This window comes from Brachionichthys hirsutus, chromosome 19 (genome assembly GCF_040956055.1).
Source record: "Brachionichthys hirsutus isolate HB-005 chromosome 19, CSIRO-AGI_Bhir_v1, whole genome shotgun sequence".
Classification (NCBI taxonomy): Eukaryota; Metazoa; Chordata; class Actinopteri; order Lophiiformes; family Brachionichthyidae; genus Brachionichthys; species Brachionichthys hirsutus.
In genome coordinates, this window is record NC_090915.1 from 4,365,295 (window position 1) to 4,383,949 (window position 18,655).

Consider the following 18,655-nt stretch of genomic DNA (forward strand, 5'->3'; position numbering starts at 1 on the left):
TAAATCTCAGCTACCAGGACGTAACTGCTGGATTTATGACATCACAGCCAGTTTGGAGCCGATCAGGTTCCAGTATGAAACTTGATGCCTCTGGGTCACAGACACTGACTCCGCCAGCGTACACAACATATAAAGTCGTCTTTGTCTGCGCGGTTTAGAACCACATTTTCCTTTCTCGGGTCAAGAGGTCATAAAAGTGTGGAACTGCTCCTTTAAGGTCTAAAAGCGACCTTTTTGTCCACTTAAACTCCTCCCCCCTCCTTCTTCTGCAAACAAACGGGATCAACCTGTTGGGTCCGATCTGGGATCGGCTCAGCTCGCTGCTGTTGTGCGGTAAATGGAGAAGCACGCGCCTCCTAAGCTGATCCGAGGTCTGTGGGATCGCCAATCCTCCCGCGGACAGCCTTTTCCTTCCAGAATCGCCAACTCGTCCGACTGTTTGCCACCGCAAAACGCTTGGAATCAGCTGGAAAAGGATTTATACGTAGTATTGGGATTTATTTACCATCCAAATCCGATGATTCAGAAATTAAATTAAAAAGGACATTTACTTTTTTTTTTTTTTTTTTTTTAAGTAACATCACAGAAGGGGACGTAAACTTTTCAGTTGCTTATGTTTTCACAGTTGCAGTTCGTACAGACTCGGTTTTAACGGCTTTTCCTAAACGGATTTTCTGTCAATATTTTATCTTTTAGTTGTCGTTGGAGTTTATTTCTTGATGGAAATAAACCAAAAGAAGATTAGTTTCAGGAGTTTCGAAACTGACTCGTCCGTGAACGCTACAGCCAAGCTAGCTAGTTTTAAGCTAGTTTTTAGCAGACGAAAACAGTCAGTAAACACAACGCTAACGGTGCTTCGTGACGTCATTTAGCAGCCAGCTAACGTTTGCCTGATACGTTCTTTTTTTTAATGTTTTTCCAGTCTTCTAGTCTGTTTTTACAAACCGTAAGTTCCGTCGGTTAACGAATGCTAGCTTGTTGGAGGCTAACGTCCGAACATGCCGCAGCTAAACGGGGGAGACGACTTGGGAGCGAACGACGAACTGATCGCGTTTAAAGACGAGGGCGAACATGAGGAGAAGAGGAACGTGTCCTCCGATCGGGACCTGGACGACGTCAAGTCGTCTCTGGTCAACGAGTCCGAGGCGAACAGCAGCTCGGACTCGGAGGCGAGTGTTTTCCCGGGACCAGTTATCGTTCTGGATGCTTTTATTTACGCGTGATTGTGGTTTCTACTGCAGGCGGACAGACGCCCGAAGCCCGATCCAGACCTGGAAGGCAGGACCAGATACTGCAGGCTGGTTGAGGAAGGTATGAACACGTTTGGAAAGTAAGGAAAGTTCTTACCCCCCCCTCCCCTTCATATATCGGGGTTATTGGCCATTGATAAACCAATGCCTGTGCACTGAAACAAATATAACCCATACGTGTCCTTTAGCTGCTATGATGCTGCAAACAGGAATATCCAGACTCGTTCTCAGCGTTCCTGAGGAATCTTAGCCCATTCCTCCTTTAGAAAGGCTTTCCCGTGTACCTTCTGCAATTGTTTTCTTCAAATCCCAAAGAGTATTTTTTTTTTTTTTTCAATCATCAGTCACTCCGGTGACTGATGATCATTTCTGGAAACGATGCAGGAATTTGAGCTTCATTTTCCTCGCAGATGGGTCGATTTATTCTTCTTCTAGGATTCCCTGATGCTTGATGGAATCCATCGCATCCTCTGCAGGGTTCCAGTGGAAGCAGCCCCAGAGTGTATCGTCTGTTATTCAGGAGGTTGAATCATTTAGAGACTGCAGTTGTCGGTAAAATGATACTGTGGAACAATATAAGCTGTTCTGGGTTTTATTCCATATATATCTTAGATAATTCCCCAATAATAATTTACAGAGAGGTGGTTGAATCATTTTTACCCTGTAATTTATTATGAGTCTAGAATGTTTGTCTCAAAGGTTTACAGACTTCCCACTGCAGACATTTTATTTTTAATGAAACATATTTCATGCCACATCCTTTTGTTTCTTCATTTATTTTTGAGCTACAGGAATATTACAGAATAATATTCATCCTCAAGAGCACTGGAGCAACATCCAGGTACAAAGATCTCGCAGTAGCTGCACAACATAGACCAGGGGTTGGCAAGCCTTTTGACTCCCGGCCCACAATGGGTTCTAAAATTTGACAGCGCCGCAGTACAGTGTGGGGTGCCGAGCGTGACTTTCTAAACATGTGATGCCGGTCTTTTAATTTCTTTCACAGCCCTGAGGAGGCGACAGGAAGGAGGTCTCTACCAGCCCTCTCCGTACGTTGGGTATCCCTTCTTCATGATCCCTGACCTTGGGAACCTCTGCAGTCCATACCTCCCAAATGGAGCTCTGGGAACAAGTGGTGGGGCGGTAAGACACACACACACACGCACACACACACACACACACACACACACACACACACGGTGCCCGGGGGGGGGAATCATGCGGTCTGGATTCTCCCAGGTGGGTGGTTCCTGAGGTTTCACCTGTCAGGTTATTTATCGCTCTGAAATTAGCGTGAAGTGTTATTTAAAAAATAGCATAAACACAGATAGTTACAGAAGTTTATAAGGGAGTAAAAGTATTTCTACTGTTTTAATATTTCATTCTTTCAAGTTTCCTGGTTGTAAATGAGGGATTTGTGTTTTTCGGCTGTAGGAGACGCTGTAATTACACAGATTTATGCTCTACCAAACTGTCGGCAGATTGTGAACTCCTCGGACACAATTAATAAATGTGGAAATAATAACGCGCTGATCCAAAATGAAAAGAGCCCTTAATTGAAGACGCGATAATAAATCCGCTGTTGGCGTCGTTTCCTGTCACCCAAACCATGTGGAGAGCCGTAACTAAGGAGACGACCCCGTCACAGCCATCAGCTGCAATCCCAAGACCAGCGATGCTTGTTTTCTTTTCCACAAGATCATAACTTTGCAGACACACACATGCACAGTCTAATGTGGAGATCTGTCTCGGTGCTGATGGCATTCCCCTTTATTTTCTAATCCGCTAATCAGCTCCCGAAACCACGAGCAACGCCTCACATTCCGACCGTCTTGGATTGCCTTTGTGGAGTTTGGCTGTTAGTCGTGTGAAGTTGCGCTGCTTGCATCTGGAGCTGAGGTTTATTGCACCCCGACGTCGTGCAGATTAACTCGCTCACAGGCGTAACTTAAACCTGACTCGCCCGCTGCACATTATGGGGATATTGTTCGTGCAAATTGAGAACTGGATACCTTTGACCCATCATTGTTCTGAAAGCTTCTTTTGTGTGTTCTGTGTGTGTGTGTGTGTGTGTGTGTGTGAGAGAGAGAGAGCTGTTAAGACGTGTAGCTTTGAGGTGGTGCAGGGTTGAACAGGTTTGGACACAATCTGCCTGCAGCAGGAATGAGCTGCCGCTTTAGCTGGCACTGCTCAGCGGGATCAGCGGAGCGCTGCCCAAGTTGCCGGTCCCTAAAGTTTAATGGTGGTTCGGGTGGGATTATGGGAATGCTGGGTTTAGTAGAGCCGAGGGATTCTACGCAAAAACGTGTTGCAGAAGAGGAGGTGTGGGAAGCGCTGCCAACGGGATGATGTGTATATATAAAAAATAGATCACCTGGATTTTATGTAGAAGTTCTCTAAATGACAAAAAATATCAAAAAGTGATGAGAAACTTTCTTTTAGAGCCGGATGTGGCTTTTCTACTGACTGATTCCAAAAAGGTCGTTTCAAACATTCAGTTGTAATTCGTGATTTTTAAACTTCACCAAAAATTGTGGTGGCGAAGTTGGTGCTAACTAAATATCTGTTTTCCTATCGATTCAGTTGAACCTGTTCTCTAATTTTCTACATTATTAATAATCCTTTGTTATATTCTTCCTGTAATTTGGGGTAATCTCTGACCAGGAATGAGTTTGTTGGAATCTCATCGCTTATCAGAAGCGTGCCAGCCTCCCCATGAGTTGAACGGCTTATTTTTTATTAATATTTTGAAAGACCTATCCAAACCTTTTTCATCCATCCGTGAAGGTCACTTGTGCTCCGTCCGGTTGATGCGATATCCTTTTCATTTATCGTTGTTATTATTACAATAAAAGAAAAAAAGATTTTCCCGCTTGTGGCCACCCTGACATTAGAGAATAGAAGTTGCTGGACAAAGATTAATTCTTTAAATCATAACAGCATGACATGTTGTTTTATTCTTCATTCATTCAGTGCCAGTCAACACTGAACCGACCAAATGAGAGAGTAACCCCCCCCATGCGCATGCATCTTGTTTTTGAGCTTCCTGTCTTTCTGACTGCCTGAGGACACACGCTGGGGATGTCTTTCCTTGCTGGTTTGCTTGGGAGAGTTCTTTCTGTGTGGATTTAGTGCAGACTCTTGTGCAGGCTCAGCACACAGCCCAAAAGCCACCAACACAAATGCCTGCACTCTTCTGCTTTGTAACCCCCCCCCTCTGTTAGTGGGTCTTTTTTGTAATTAAGAGTTATTGAGTTTGTCACAACACCAGGTGTGAACTGTCGGACTCAGAGACCGGCTGTCTGATCAGAACCGCCTGGAAGGATGATGTCACCAGGTGGAAGTCAGACCGTGTGACTTGGGTTGTGTAGTCGGTAGACCGACTGCAGGTTTCACATTATTTGTGTGCGTGTGTACACGCATGTGTGTATCAATCCTTGAAAAATTTGAACGTAAGTTTTCCACACACAGTTTCACACCTGAGCTGCACTGAAGGGTGCCTGGAATGAGGACGGATAAGTGACTTTCTGTTAATAATGCTTATGTTGACAGGGTGTGTGTGTGTGTGTGTGTGTGTGTGAGCGAGAGAGAGAGAGAGAGAGAGAGAGAGAGAATGTGGTTTGTTTAGTCAAAGCTGGCCTCCCTTCAGCAAACTGAACAATCCCAGAATACCTCTGTTTACTCGACATTGTCTCCTGAGTCTTAAAATACCAAGAGGATGACCTGTCCACACACACACACACACACACACACACACGCACACACACACGAGGCTATTCTCACCTGTGTTCCTCTGTTAGCACGATATTGTTCCCCAGAGCAGCAGATGAATGTATTTTCTTGGCCCCCAGACAGACATTATGGAGAATCATGAGCGATGAGCGCGCCAACAAACGGGTCACCCCCCGGAATGTGGGAAGAGTTTTACTCCGACATTAATTTCTGGACCATCTTCTTCCTCATCTGGAGAAGACAGACAGGAAAACAGAAAATGAGTCCACGCAGCTCATGTAGAGTAACGAAAGTCTCCCAGATCCATGTTTTATTTTTTACGGCTTTATTAACGTACTTTTTAGCTGAAACCATGACTGACTAACTCTGAGTTAAAGAAGTTAGCCCTGGATCTGCTGGAGGTTGAGTCCTCCAGGTAGGTGTGAGGTGTGAGAAGAGCTGATCCCCAGGTCATGACTTGAGGTTGACGGTCACATTTTCTCCTTCTGCATTGGTTAAAGCAAATTAGTGCCCCATTTTCAGAAAGCCTGACTTTAATTTGTACAGTGTGATGTAAAACACTTGGATATTATGATGAAAATCCATGTTAAAAAGGTGAGTCTTAGAAGGAAGCATCCTCGGACTACAGAGAATTTATATTTCTATTTTCAGGATTGGGGGGTTTCATCTGTGGTGAACATTTTAGTGTGCTCCTCGGTTCTTTGTCTTGAACATGGGCTCTGTGAGTTTGGTGAACGGCAGTTAGCTTTAAAACGGCCCCTCTGGGCTCCCTGATTTTATGCTTCCTTCACTAATAGACTGACGGTGCAGAGGGGCGTGCTTGTGTGTGACTGCCTTCATTCATTCTCTTGGTATTTCCAACAGCTGGATTCAGTTAGCACTCTCAGCCAGAGCTTCCTCTGGCCTCTGAATGGGGGACAGGATGAGTCATGGGGTTTTACACAGCAGCACGAGGACGAGGTCGTCTCAAAGCAAATAAGAAAGTCTGCTGAGTAATTATGGAGGACAACACAGTACGGTACAGTCAGTGGACGGGCTGCTAGCTCCCGCGTTCGTCTCCTTCGCGTACCAGTTTGAGTAAAGCCAGAATCCTACATCCATCCTACTGGGTTAGCCAGAATCCCACATTCATCCTACTGGGTTAGCTAGAGTCCCACATCCATCCTACTGGGTTAGCTAGAGTCCCACATCCATCCTACTGGGTTAGCTAGAGTCCTACATCCATCCTACTGGGTTAGCTAGAGTCCTACATCCATCCTACTGGGTTAACTAGAGTCCTACATCCATCCTACTGGGTTAACAGTATTTAGCCTCCATGCTGGCTCTCGCAGGTTTGTCGAACTACAACATCTGTTTTAGTGAAAATAATTCTCAAACTATGAATCTGATCTAAATCTGTCTTCTGGGATTATCACACCTGTACTCAAAGGTGACTCTTGTCTGTCTGCAGTACCTGCCCTTTCAGTGGCCTCTGCTCGACGTCCCAGGAAGAGCTGCTGTCAGAGACCCTGTAACCCCGACTCACCTGGTCAGGACACACACACACACACACACACACACACACACACACACACACACACACACACACACCAAATCATGTTAACACAACAGGCGGAGTGGAAGATGTGTGCTTCATGTTTCTTTTTAATGAAAGCGTGTCCGTTCTTTTTGGACCGATGGATGTCAGTTATACTTTGTCAGCCTGTGTGTGATGCTGACCCCTGGTGGACGGATGACATCGTTGCACCTTATGTACCATTGTTGTGTGTTTTGTGCAGTCCAACAACGTGCAGGTGGTGCAGCATCCTCACATGAGCCACCTCCACCCGCTGCTGTCCTACAGCCCAGAGGCCTTCTCCCCTCAGAGGGCGTCTCCTGGGTTCTCTCCTGATGCAGGTAATCCTGACACGAAACCTCCGGCACTGCTTTAGTTTTCTGTTGGGAGGTTCACTCACTTCTGTTCTGTCCTCGGGTGCAGGTATGTCGAGGAGCCCTCACGCCCCCTGCTACCCCGCCTCTCCTGGAGGCGTGGCTCAGATCACACACCCCCTTGGATGGCTGTGAGTAAAACACAAAAAACCAGAGTCCAACCCTCTGAGGGCATTTCTCCTTCATGTTGTGTCCTGACCTTTGGGGGCTCTCGGAGGCCAATGAGCTCCAAGCTGTCAGTCATGTGACCACAGGCCGTCTTGACTGTTTGTCTCTGTGTGTAGGCAGGGACAGCCGATGTATCCCATCGCTGGAGGGTTCTCCCCGGCCGCCCTCGCCATGAACGCCTCCATGTCGAGGTGAGTGTCGTATTTCAAAGGCAGGTCAGGACTGATGATCTTAAGATATATTTGTTTTATTTTAATCTCACAAATTTCTAATCTCAGAATATTCTGGATATTGTTGTTGGTCATTTTTGCATTTATGAAAATTGATCATCGCGATATTTCCCCTCTTCGGTCCCACTGGCGAGCGGCGCGGCCACCGGTGCCTGATTTCTGTGTTTGCTTTTCAGCCTCATGTCGGGAAGCTTCTCTCCACGTTTGGTGCAGACGTCCCAGTCGTCCGTCTCTCAGCCGGCCGTCCCGCCTGCGACTGTGAAGCAGGAGCCCGGAACAAGCGGCAGCAGTCAGCCGGGGTAGCGAGAGCTGCTGCGGGATCATCCTGAAGCGTCCGACCCTTTTGAGACTAAAGCAGCGCCTTCCTTTGCTCTGCAGGAACTCGGCTCACGTCCAGCTGGAGAGAGCGGACGAGAGGAAGCCGCATATCAAGAAGCCGTTGAACGCGTTCATGTTGTACATGAGGGAGGAGAGGCCCAAAGTGGTGGCTCAGTGTAAAGTCAAAGAGAGCGCCACCATCAACCAAATACTGGGACAGAGGGTGAGTCCTCGATTAAAAAATAAAATATTATCTGATTACATCAAGAATTGTGAAGGATTTACAATTAAATACCATGTAGGTAAAAAGTTTAATCAATCAGACAAATGTCAAAATATTTATGTTTGAGGACAGGAGGCGGAGCTAGAAGTGGCGGCGATGAAGATGCTGAGGTTCTCCTTGGGAGAGACCAGGTTGGACAGGATTAGAAATGAGACAATAAGAGGGACAGTGAAGGTTGGACATTTTGGAGACAAGGTCAGACTCTGATGGTTTGGACATGTCCAGAGGAGAGACGGGGACTATATCGGTAGAAGGATGCTGAGGACGGAACTACCAGGGAACAGGGCTAGAGGACGACCCAGGAGAAGATGCATGGACGTAGTGAGGGAGGACGTGATGGTTGGTGCTGGGGAGGACGATGCAAAGGACAGGGTGAACTGATCGCCATGGTTACCATCCACAGTGGCATTCTCTGACCAAGGACGAACAAGCCAAGTACTACGAACTGGCTCGTAAGGAGAGACTCGTCCACTCCAAACTCTACCCCGGCTGGTCTGCCAGAGACAACTACGTGAGTTCAGCCGCTCGCAAACGACCACGAAGCCGTCGCCGCGGCAACCGCTGAAGAGGTTAAAGCCGTTTGCTTGTTTTCCAGGGGAAGAAGAAGAAGAGAAAGAGGATGAAGAGTGACACTCAGATTGAAGGTAAGAAGAATCCAGAGCCTTAACGTCCATCCTGAGGGATTCACTTCTCATCAATAGGCATGAAAATCTGATCTCAGACCACCAGGAGTTCTTGTAAATTCAGCACTATATGTACCCCCCCCCCGTATACGTGTGTTTGCTTCCAGTCCCACACGAGGGCCTCCCCCTGCAGCTGAAGAAGCCTTGCCTCCCACCGGAGGAGTCGCCCCACGCTCACTTTTCCCGTTCCTACCTGATGCAGCCGCACGCCACCTCTCACCTGACGCACACACACCTGTCCCAAGCTAGCCCGGCATCCTCGCTGGACTCCCCGGCGACGCCCACCACCGCACTGGCCTCGCCGGCCGGGCCGGCGCCGACGCACACCGAGCACACGCACTCCTCGTCGGGCGGGCACACGTCTCCCTACGGCGAGCAGCTGCAGCCGCTGTCCCTCACCACCAAACCCCACCGGACGGCCCACCCCCTGAGCCGAAGCACGCCGGGGCCCTCGACGCCGTCGTCGTCCTGCGACACTCCCATCTCTTCGCCGCTCATGGCTTCTTCCAGGTGTTCTCCTCCTCCTCGTCCTCCTCCTTTCCTGGTCCCACCTCCTGGCTCTGCTCACCAATCGGCAGTAAGCTCCCACAGTGCCTTATCGCTTGTAGTCCGCAGAACCAATCAGCTGTGAGGAAAATAAAAGTCATTGTGTTGCTTTGATGTTGTAAATAGTTGCTTTAAACTGTTTCGTTGTTGTTGTTCTCACATTTTGTATTATTAGTTTGATAAATAATTGGTCAATATTTGACCTCATTTATAACTTCAGCAATTCTCACATTTAAAAAAACAAACAAAAACTTTTGTGTTCGATCAAAGGTTTCAAAGCGTGACGTGGCACCGGGGGGCGGGGCTTGTTTGTTTTTCTCCCCTGATGAGTGTAAATCTGTTTTCTGGTTCGTCCTCCCTGTTAATAAACTGTCACTGAGTTCTGACACAAACGCTGTGCGAGTCTTTTGTCATGAAGAAGAGGCGGATCCATTCATAGATTCAGCTCGACTGCATGTCATTTGTCATCGATGAGGTTTTCTGCTTCTGTATCTGTATTAAAAGCTCCCTTTACCGGTCTCTTGGTGACTGATGGTCATTTTCAAACCTGTCGTCCGTTCAAAGTGAAATCGGCATCATTACACAGCCTCCAAAGAGGACCTTGGCGTGGATGAATATAATTTATAATTGCATGCATAATATAAATGCATGCAATTTATTTTTAAACACAAGTTATGCTGTAGTGATGAATTCATTAGAGTGAACTTTAATTCCTTTCCAAATTAATCTATATTTTACCATCCTATAAATTATTTGGGTGCAGGTTTGTTTCCAGTTTCCCTCTCACTGCAGGATCCGCTGTTCCACACTCGGCCCATTCCTTTGTGGTTCTTATCTTTTATTTGTCCTTCCGGTACAAGCCACCTTAGTGGAATTTGTTTTAGAGGTGCGTCCCGGTTGTCAAAGGATTCTCTGGGCAACAGTTTGATCACATGAGAGTTTTGAAAGTGTCACTCAGAATCTTTTGCATTGAGCAAAGTTTTCCAGTTATCTAGAATCATTTCCAGCTGGCAGTTGGAAAAGGCAGCAATCATTCGAGGTTTTGCATTTGAAATATTTTAAATAGCAGAGGTCCGGTTGGTCAGAGGAAGGTTTAGTCCAGATCAGACGTCAAAAGTCAAGACAGTCCAACACAAGATTAATAAAGCCTGTGTGAGAAAGAAACAAAAAGAACAGAGTTCTAAAACCAAAAGGCCGATTGTTCATTTGCAAGAATCTTCCTTTGAGATGTTTTTTTTCTCTCCTTTATTGAATATAATTTCTCTTAAACATTTGGTTTTCATGTTTAGCTACTTTGTCATGTATTTTCACAAGCTTTCATTTCACAAAACTCCACAGATAAATTACATGTGACGATGATGATGACGACTGCAGAGAAGACGCCGCGCGATGCAGGCGTCGCTCCGTAAAAATAGTACCCCACATTTGAATATCATTGGAAGACGAGGTCATTTTTGGTATGTTTGAAATGTGAAACGAGTGTTTGGACATTTTTACAGAAGGAAGTGTGTCAAAGGCGTTGACGATAAAGATCATTCTTTGATGTCGGTCTGCTGTGATGGATTATTTCTTCCATCAGGAAAAAGAAAAAAGCTACTCTGTCATTTACTATAGAAGTACTTGAATAAATAAATCACCATTTTATAATTTCAATAAATGCTAAACGTCCCATCAGACGCTTTCTTGATGACATCTTTGGATTACGTCAGACTGTGTGAGTTAAACATCATCCGGACTCTTAACTGATGGAGGGAGTCCGTGCTTTAATGTTGCCGCTGTGGACCATTGATGTAGCTGAGAGGCCCGCCCCCGCCCCTCTGGCTTTCCCTGCCTCGGCAAATGGGAACACTTCTCTAGTCAGTCGTGTCAGGAAGCAAGGCATCTCTTTCTTCCCGGCCAGCTCGCGACCTTTCGCCTGGAAGCTGTAGGCCACTCTGTGGGAGAGGCGGGTCATGAGACGGGTCAGCTCCAGCTTTCGATTGCCTTCCTCTTGTAGTAAAGTGCAGAAAGTCTGGAGGAAGACTGATCCAAAGGGGTTTGTGAAAGCGGCGTAACCTGGAGAGTGGATTTACATCGAAACAGAAATTGAACTCGCGGTCAGATTAGAGCATCAAACACAAACTGTGATTCGACCGTTAGTGTTGATGCTTTTAATTAATTTGATACACGGGTTAATCCAGGAAAAGGTGGAATATTTGGGATTTCTACACAAAATTCAAACACTCTGTCATATTGAGGTATCCTGAATATAGTATTACAATTGTGTAGCGCTAAACTACAGTAGCAAACATTGTGAATGCTCTTACCTGGTGCTGTGGCGTACATCACAGCAGTATCTACAGGAACAGACAGATGCACTGATGAAAAGACGCTCTCTCCTATACTATCAGAAGCTGAATCCACCTCGACACCATCATCCAGACCTTCTCCCCGACAAGCCTGCAGAGCCAATGAGAGAAAGCCATTTAGTCACATCACATGTCAGCCACGGTTGCAAGGGCTATAACGATATGATGCTTTATGAGGGCATGCATAGTGCTGTTTATTGTAAACCTACAATACAATTGAAGTGGCTTATGGATGCTAATGTCTGCATATGATACGGTCCCAGTGCTGCACGCTCTGTCATTGTCTCCCAGACGTAAAGAATGGATGATTTCAAAAGAGCAAAAAAATAAAAAAATAAATATCAAAGGTTCAGTTTGCCAGATTAAAATTAATTAGTTCAATTAATTACTAATTACTAATTAGTTCAATTAATTAGTTCAATTAGTGTCTAAAACTGGCGTTTTAGACACTAATTGAACATTTGATTTGAAACAATGTCATTAAAACATCCTTTTCAATCTTACATTTTTGTTGTTGCCAAAATCAGTTTGAATTCAAAAAGATGTTAAAATGCTAATTTGTTTTTGTTGACTTTTATTATTTTATCGAAACTGTTGTTCAAGAAAATTGTTGCTAGCGCAAATTGCTTCAGTCAGACTCTGAACTCTAGATCTGGATGTGTGCAGGACAATAAAAAAAATGTGTTCTCCACTCCTTGATATAAAATAATGAACTGAGTATGAATGGCACGTTCATTGTGTGTGTGCGTGTGTGTGTTGATAACATGGACGACTGGTCTTCACCTGCTGCTTACCTGTATGAGGAACACTTTGGCTTTTTTCTCCATGCATTCATTGTCAAAATAGGCAAAGATGCGGGATAGTAGAATGGGTTCCCCGTCGGCACCGAACACGTGGCCTTCCTCGCCGTGAGACGACAGGACAGCCAGAAAACAGTCGCTGACAGGCCGCCGGCTCTCTGCAGCACAAACACACGGTATGCACAGTTACAGGTGAGAGAACTTTCAGCACCGGTATGTGTATATTCACTCTTGAAACCTGGTGCTTTTTTTAGGGGCTCCTGCCTGTTATGAGTCACATTAACACAACACAGGTATCACGTTCAGATGGGTCGCGTGTTCTTTTCAAAGATCAGCATCACCCTTTGAACTGCTGACCCAATAACTAATCAGTGCGTGACTGTTCTACTTTAATCTGTTATAGATAGGCAGCCATAAAAATACACATGACGTCTCGGCATCATTTTCAGTTTGACGTCCGGATAATAAACACACAAGGCTGATCTCTGTCAGACAGAAAGTCAGATGTGGTCATTCATAAGTTTCTTTACCCCCCCCCCCCCCCCCCCCCCTTTCAGGGAATGTTCTGAAGGTTTCAGTGGGTTATTTAAAAGATTTTAGTGGTTGATACGATTGTGTTGTACATGAGGAATACATTTGTACCTCCACAGGAAGGCTTCAGGGTTTTTCGGTCATGGAGGATGTTCTATATTACTTTCAAAGTGTTATATTATGACCATTGATGCCGTTCAACGGGCTCTAAGGGAGGCTTAGGTTGAAATAATGATGGTTTAACGGTTCTCTAAGAGTTCTGGTAGCCACTAGGATGGACAGTAAGTAGGTTCTGTAGTTCATTTATCAGCATCAGAATTATCTTTATTATAGTCGAGTACATTGAAATTGTGTGAGGTTTTATTGACTTCTTCTGAACATTGTCATGGTAACAGAGAATGACCTGAAAGGCTCCCCACCGTCATCCTACGGCAGAGTTCAGCATCTTTGGATGCTGAAGCGGTTCTGGAGATTGATGGCAGAACTGTTCTGATTCTGTCACCTGGTTGCATCTTTGATTATTGATAGCAGAGTGTGCGGTACCTTTCTGAAACAGCGTGTAGATTTCGTTGCTGCTCAGGTTGATATGGATTTCCACCTTGAAGCCCAGTTTGCTGAGGGTGCGGTGGAGTTCCTTGGTATCCCTCTTGGCTCCAGGCCTTCCTGTCAGTCTCACGCCATGGTCAAACTGGACCACGGACACCAACACGGCCCTGTTACAGTCCTCCCCGTGATCCGTCAGTTCCTTCCGCCGTGACATTATTCCTCTGTCTTGTGTGTGAAGCTGCTGTTTGCACTATGACAGATACAGCCCAGCACGTAACATGAATGATGATGTAATAAGTTTAGTCACGCCTGTCTTATGACCATAAAAAGTCTTTCCTTTTCAGACTCTTCCAAGAAGTCAGAGGCCTATCCCTTTTATTCCATACAGTTAAGAAACTTCCTTCCTCCCTCCCTGCCAGGTGTGTGTGTGTCCCTCAGGTGTTTCCACATGAGTCAGGTCACATTGTAAAAATGAGTGTTCTAAAACAAAAAAGGACAAACACCAAATTCACAAAGTGACTGTTATGTTATGTTTTCATCAGTCTCATTAATCATATCAGCTCTTATTGATGTTTTATAACTCATAAAATGAAACAGAAACTCTGCGATGTTATATGTGATGCTTCTCTTGCTTGCAGAGCACCAGTTCAATATTTAAAGGCCAACACTTGAGCAACGCTCTCATTGTGAAATGGCAAAAGTCTCAACTAGAGTAGCAATTGGTGGTGGGGCGCCTATACCTGCACAATGATTTGTAGAAATGTATTTTTGGGAGATAATTAAGTAAAATGTCATGGAATATATCTAATATTATCATGAATAGATCAAAATACTTGACATAAATGATTCACCAAATCCTCCTTTAACTCAATGTTTAAAAAAAACATACAAATAAGATTATAATCTTTATAAATACATGAAAAAACAATCACGTGACGTCAAGAAATTCATTACAGTATATCCATGTTGTTATTGTTGTTGCGGGTAAATTGTGTATTTTGTGTTGTTTATGTTAGAACGCATAACATTTTTTACTGCACTGAATTATTGTAATTATTACATTTGTAAAATAAAAAAAAATAAGATTTTCAAGGCGGAACACCCGGAAGCACTATCGCACGACGTCATCGACATGCGCCTGCAGACTACCGGAAACGGCTGCGGGAGAGTTGGTCAGCGGTTTGTACTCTATTGTCTTAGCTAAGTTTATAGCAGTAAAAAATGAATATAGATGGTTTTTACTTCTCTTTGGGAAAGTTAAAAACTAGTAGCAGCAAGTTGTTGAGGAAGTAGGTAAACGGGTGCGTGTGGTTACACGTGTTGATGAGCACGTTTCTAAGTTTATTTTAAGAGGAAGAAGTAAAGATCGGCTCACAAAATGTCCAGATCGAGTAATAGAAACGGAATACCGGATCGGTAAGTAAAGCTAACGGACGTCTGGTTCATTAGAAATGACATTCCACGCAGGATTATTGATCGCTGAGTCAAGACTTCTGATCAAAAGCAGAGTAGTTTCTTGTAAAGACAACAAAGCCCAACGATGTTACTATAGGTAACCGTATTGGTTTCCGCGGCGACCATGTGGAATGTAGGTTCAGTATTTTACTCCCGTGGTAGTCCGGCCCTAAAGCGGTACCTTTTATGTGAATCTGAATATAAACAGTCATCCTGTAATGTGATTAAAAAAAATAAATAAATGCTAGCTCGCATTTGTTATGATAATTGATGACAGGAGTTTTTTTTTTTTTATTCCTGCTAGGTGGCTTGATTACAGAGCTGTTGGGAAGAGGCTCCGTCGGACCCGATTCATCGCCTTCAAAGTGCCTCTGAAGCAGGTTCAGTTCGGACTAACCGCCTCTGATGATCGAGAGCTGTCCCGTTTGCCATCACGTTCAGTGGGATGGAATTGTTTTTTGTCTTTCAGTCTTTGAACCGGCGGCTTGACCAGTCTGACGTCTTCGGCCCCTGGGACCTGTTGGACGTCGTAAACCAAAGAAACCAGCAGCTGGGTTTGATCGTTGACCTGACGTTTACCAGCCGCTTCTACAGTGTGAAGGTGAGCGAACGGCGTCTGCAAACGGCCAATCAGAAGGGGTCATCAGGTGACAGCTGCGTCGCTTTTGCGCAGGATGTTCCAGAGTCGTTGCTGACGGTGAAGATCTTTACCCGCGGCCATGTTGTTCCCAGCGACGACACCATCCTGAGCTTCAAACGCGCCGTGAGGAGGTTCCTACGGAACAACTCGGACAACGGTGAGAGACAGGAGCGGGTTCTGCGTTTCGCCGTGAAGTCCGGCCGTGTCGGGGCGGGACTTCCTGCTTTTCTATCGTTATGTTTAAAATTAAATAAATGCTTTTATAGCACATTAACACTCGTCTTTTGGCGAGTGAATGGAAACCCCAGCGTTCACTGTGGACACGGCGGCTCGGAGGTGGAGGCTAACTCTCCTTTCTTTTTCCCCCAGACAAGCTGGTCGGGGTCCACTGCACCCACGGCGTGAATCGGACCGGCTACCTGATCTGCAGGTATCTGATCGATGTCGATGGCATGAATCCGGCAGCAGCTATAAACCGTGAGTACGACGCGATTGACTCTCGCCGTAACGCGTCCGTCTGATTTGGGAATGAAAGTAAAAACTTTTTTTTTTTTCATTGCCAGTGTTCAACTCAAGTCGGGGCCACGCTATCGAGCGACAGAACTACCTACAAGACCTTCGCTCTGGACCGAAGAGGAGGTGATAAACGTCTGATAGAGTCTTTATGTTCATATGAAGATGTACACAATGCTTTTTTTTTTTTTAATCAAAGGAATGATTGATTGTACATAAAAAATCTGCAGATCATCAGGAGGCGGATATTCTCTTCATCATATTGGTCGCTGTTAGAATCAGGATGAGGAAGAAGAGGGTCTAAAGAAATTAATAAACTGCTTTTCTAACACATTTATTGGGGTGACGGTTCTGTGGAGACAGAATGGAGAATTTCATAAAGTATTTTATATCTATAATTTTTTTTAACTTTTCCAGCATCACGCACATTTATTGATCTGTCTGCCTGTCGTGATGTTTGTGAGACAGCAATGAGGGGATGGACGAATTTGAGCAGGAGCCAATCAGAGGCTGCGCTGTGATGCGACAGTCAGAATCTGACAGCAGGGAGGGTCAAGGATCTCACGTCTCCTCCTGGGCCCCCAGGGAGGGCGGAGGATCTCACGTCTCCACCTGGGCCCCCAGGTAAGGAGGAGCAGCGTCCCAACTGCTCGTCACTTTCACTTTGTTACCAGTCCTGATGCTAAGCTAACCCTCTTCATGAACTTTGTCTCAGATCTGCCCCTCCCAGGGGAATAAGCCACCTCCCGCGTAACGGCCTCCGTCATCGTCCGTCCGTACCAAACCCCAATGCCCAGATTCTTGCTCCACAGTGGAGGATACCGCCCCGCTCAGAGGATGTCAGGTCCAGATATCTTCCAGCAGAACCAGCGTGGAGGTCGAGATCGGGAGAGATCCCACCCTACTCGCCGCGCTGGGAGTCGTGGTCATGATGCGTCGGGAGGAGGAGTGGGAGGGTCCTGGACTGAGATGGGGAAACAGACACAGACTCCAGACTCTAGATAATCTGTATCGCTCCTTTTTTCTGGACCTATTTGACATTTACCGTCGAGTTCCGTCCCTCTGCTTTGTCGCGCTGATGGTAGATGGACAGAGGAGATGAAGTTCTGACGTCGACTCCCTCAGTTGTCACCGCTTCAAACGAGACTTCAAATCAAGTCTCGTTTGTGGATTTACACATTTACACATTGGAATTTAGCTAGTAGTTTTGAAATATAAATTGTGAATAATTTTATTAAACTAACCTCAACAATTGGATTGAAAATCATTTTTGACATGTAATAACTAGAAAAATACTCGGAGAGTGCAGACCTCCACTAGCCCCCCCCAACTGGGTCTGTTTCCTCTGGTATTAAAGATAGAACTTCACACACGGGGATTTAATGTTAAAATTGAATATATTTTTTTCTGACCTCTTTCTGAATCTGATCCAGAAGATATTTAACATGATCGTGCATATCGGACCCCAAAAAGTAATAAACAGTCACTGAAGTGGCTTCACTTTAGTTAATTGGTGTCTTAACTTCTTTCACTTCAAATCTGTTCAGTGATCAGTTCAGTTCTTAACAGCTGATCAATCGGTAATTTCTCTAAACATTTTACTACAATGACTCACAAAATGAGACACGAGTCACCCTGTACTCTGATTCAGACATGGTTTAAAATATTTGAAGTCGTTTATCCGCATCATATGTGTAGTTCTTCACATGGCCACCAGGAGTTGCTGTTGCTCCGTGTGAGTCTTATGGTCACTTTTATAAATCTCAGATATATTCCATCCTAAACTATTGCGTACTCACAATCTCACAATCTTCTATAATTGGTCAACGCTAAAAAAAAACAGTCATGAACGTGCTGACGCCGTGAATTCCTCTGTTGGACTAACCACGAAGAAGAGATGGAGCCGATGTCTGCAGAGTGTGCAGTACAATAAACTATATATATATATAATATAATTCATGCAAAACGAATAAATGAATAAAGGTTAATAGAGTGAAAACAAGCACCCTGTTGCTTTCAGGAGCATCCAGTGTGTGTGTGTGTTCCTGTCGATAAAGGTTTCTCGCCGTGGTTCAGGAACACACTCCTTTATTATGAATTCCTATTTGTGTCTGTGTGTGTTCGTGTCTGTGTGTACAAACAGATGGCACACAGGAATGTGTGCGAGGACTCGCGTCCATTTATCTCTAAAGAATGTGAAGAAACCTTTAAATTGGATGCAAACCAGGATGATATCACAATTTCTGTAGTTCAGTATCGCTCCTAATTATCATTCCAATAGTTGTGTGTGCGTCTGTGAGTGTGTGTGTGTGTGTGTGGAGTCTAAAGGGTAGATCAACACACGCTTCCTGAGCAAAACTGGAATTATTCATGAGCTGTCACAATGTATTTCTGGACACACACACACACACGTAATTGAATTAATGATGTTACAATATGCACACACACACACACATACACACAAGTAACTTTATAACTATTAACCATAAATGGTGATAACACCAACTAACAAGAAAATGATTGATAATGAACTTGTGGTCAGAATTTTTGTAATTAAATGTTGAAAGGAAAAACATGAGCGAGAGAGAGAGAGAGATAGCACTAATGTCGACATCCTTTATGGCTGGATATAGTCCATCCATCCGTCCATCCATTCATATGGCTCCGTTACTATGCCCAGTGA

At 45.0% G+C, this 18,655-nt stretch overlaps 3 protein-coding genes across 3 annotated transcripts; 2 read left to right on the forward strand and 1 right to left on the reverse strand.

Moving 5' to 3' along the window:
- Positions 1-695: 695 nt before the first annotated feature.
- Positions 696-9,520, forward strand: LOC137908203 (transcription factor 7-like 1-A). Its single transcript, XM_068752572.1, has 12 exons — positions 696-1,169; positions 1,242-1,311; positions 2,257-2,393; positions 6,433-6,510; positions 6,761-6,878; positions 6,961-7,042; positions 7,196-7,270; positions 7,486-7,608; positions 7,688-7,850; positions 8,314-8,421; positions 8,506-8,554; positions 8,701-9,520. The coding sequence occupies exons 1-12, from the start codon at positions 999-1,001 to the stop codon at positions 9,222-9,224; spliced, it is 1,698 nt and encodes a 565-aa protein (XP_068608673.1). The 5' UTR covers positions 696-998; the 3' UTR covers positions 9,225-9,520.
- Positions 9,521-10,877: 1,357 nt separating this feature from the next.
- On the reverse strand, positions 10,878-13,578 carry casp17 (caspase 17, apoptosis-related cysteine peptidase). Its single transcript, XM_068753311.1, has 4 exons — positions 13,362-13,578; positions 12,282-12,445; positions 11,446-11,578; positions 10,878-11,194 (listed from the first exon to the last, which is right to left on the reverse strand). The coding sequence occupies exons 1-4, from the start codon at positions 13,576-13,578 to the stop codon at positions 10,878-10,880; spliced, it is 831 nt and encodes a 276-aa protein (XP_068609412.1).
- A 954-nt stretch (positions 13,579-14,532) lies between these two features.
- dusp11 (dual specificity phosphatase 11 (RNA/RNP complex 1-interacting)) lies at positions 14,533-17,226 on the forward strand. Its single transcript, XM_068752573.1, has 8 exons — positions 14,533-14,780; positions 15,124-15,199; positions 15,289-15,420; positions 15,493-15,616; positions 15,829-15,936; positions 16,023-16,098; positions 16,441-16,596; positions 16,688-17,226. Exons 1-8 carry the CDS (start codon positions 14,743-14,745, stop codon positions 16,902-16,904), a joined length of 927 nt encoding a protein of 308 aa, XP_068608674.1. The 5' UTR covers positions 14,533-14,742; the 3' UTR covers positions 16,905-17,226.
- The last annotated feature ends 1,429 nt before the right edge of the window (positions 17,227-18,655 follow it).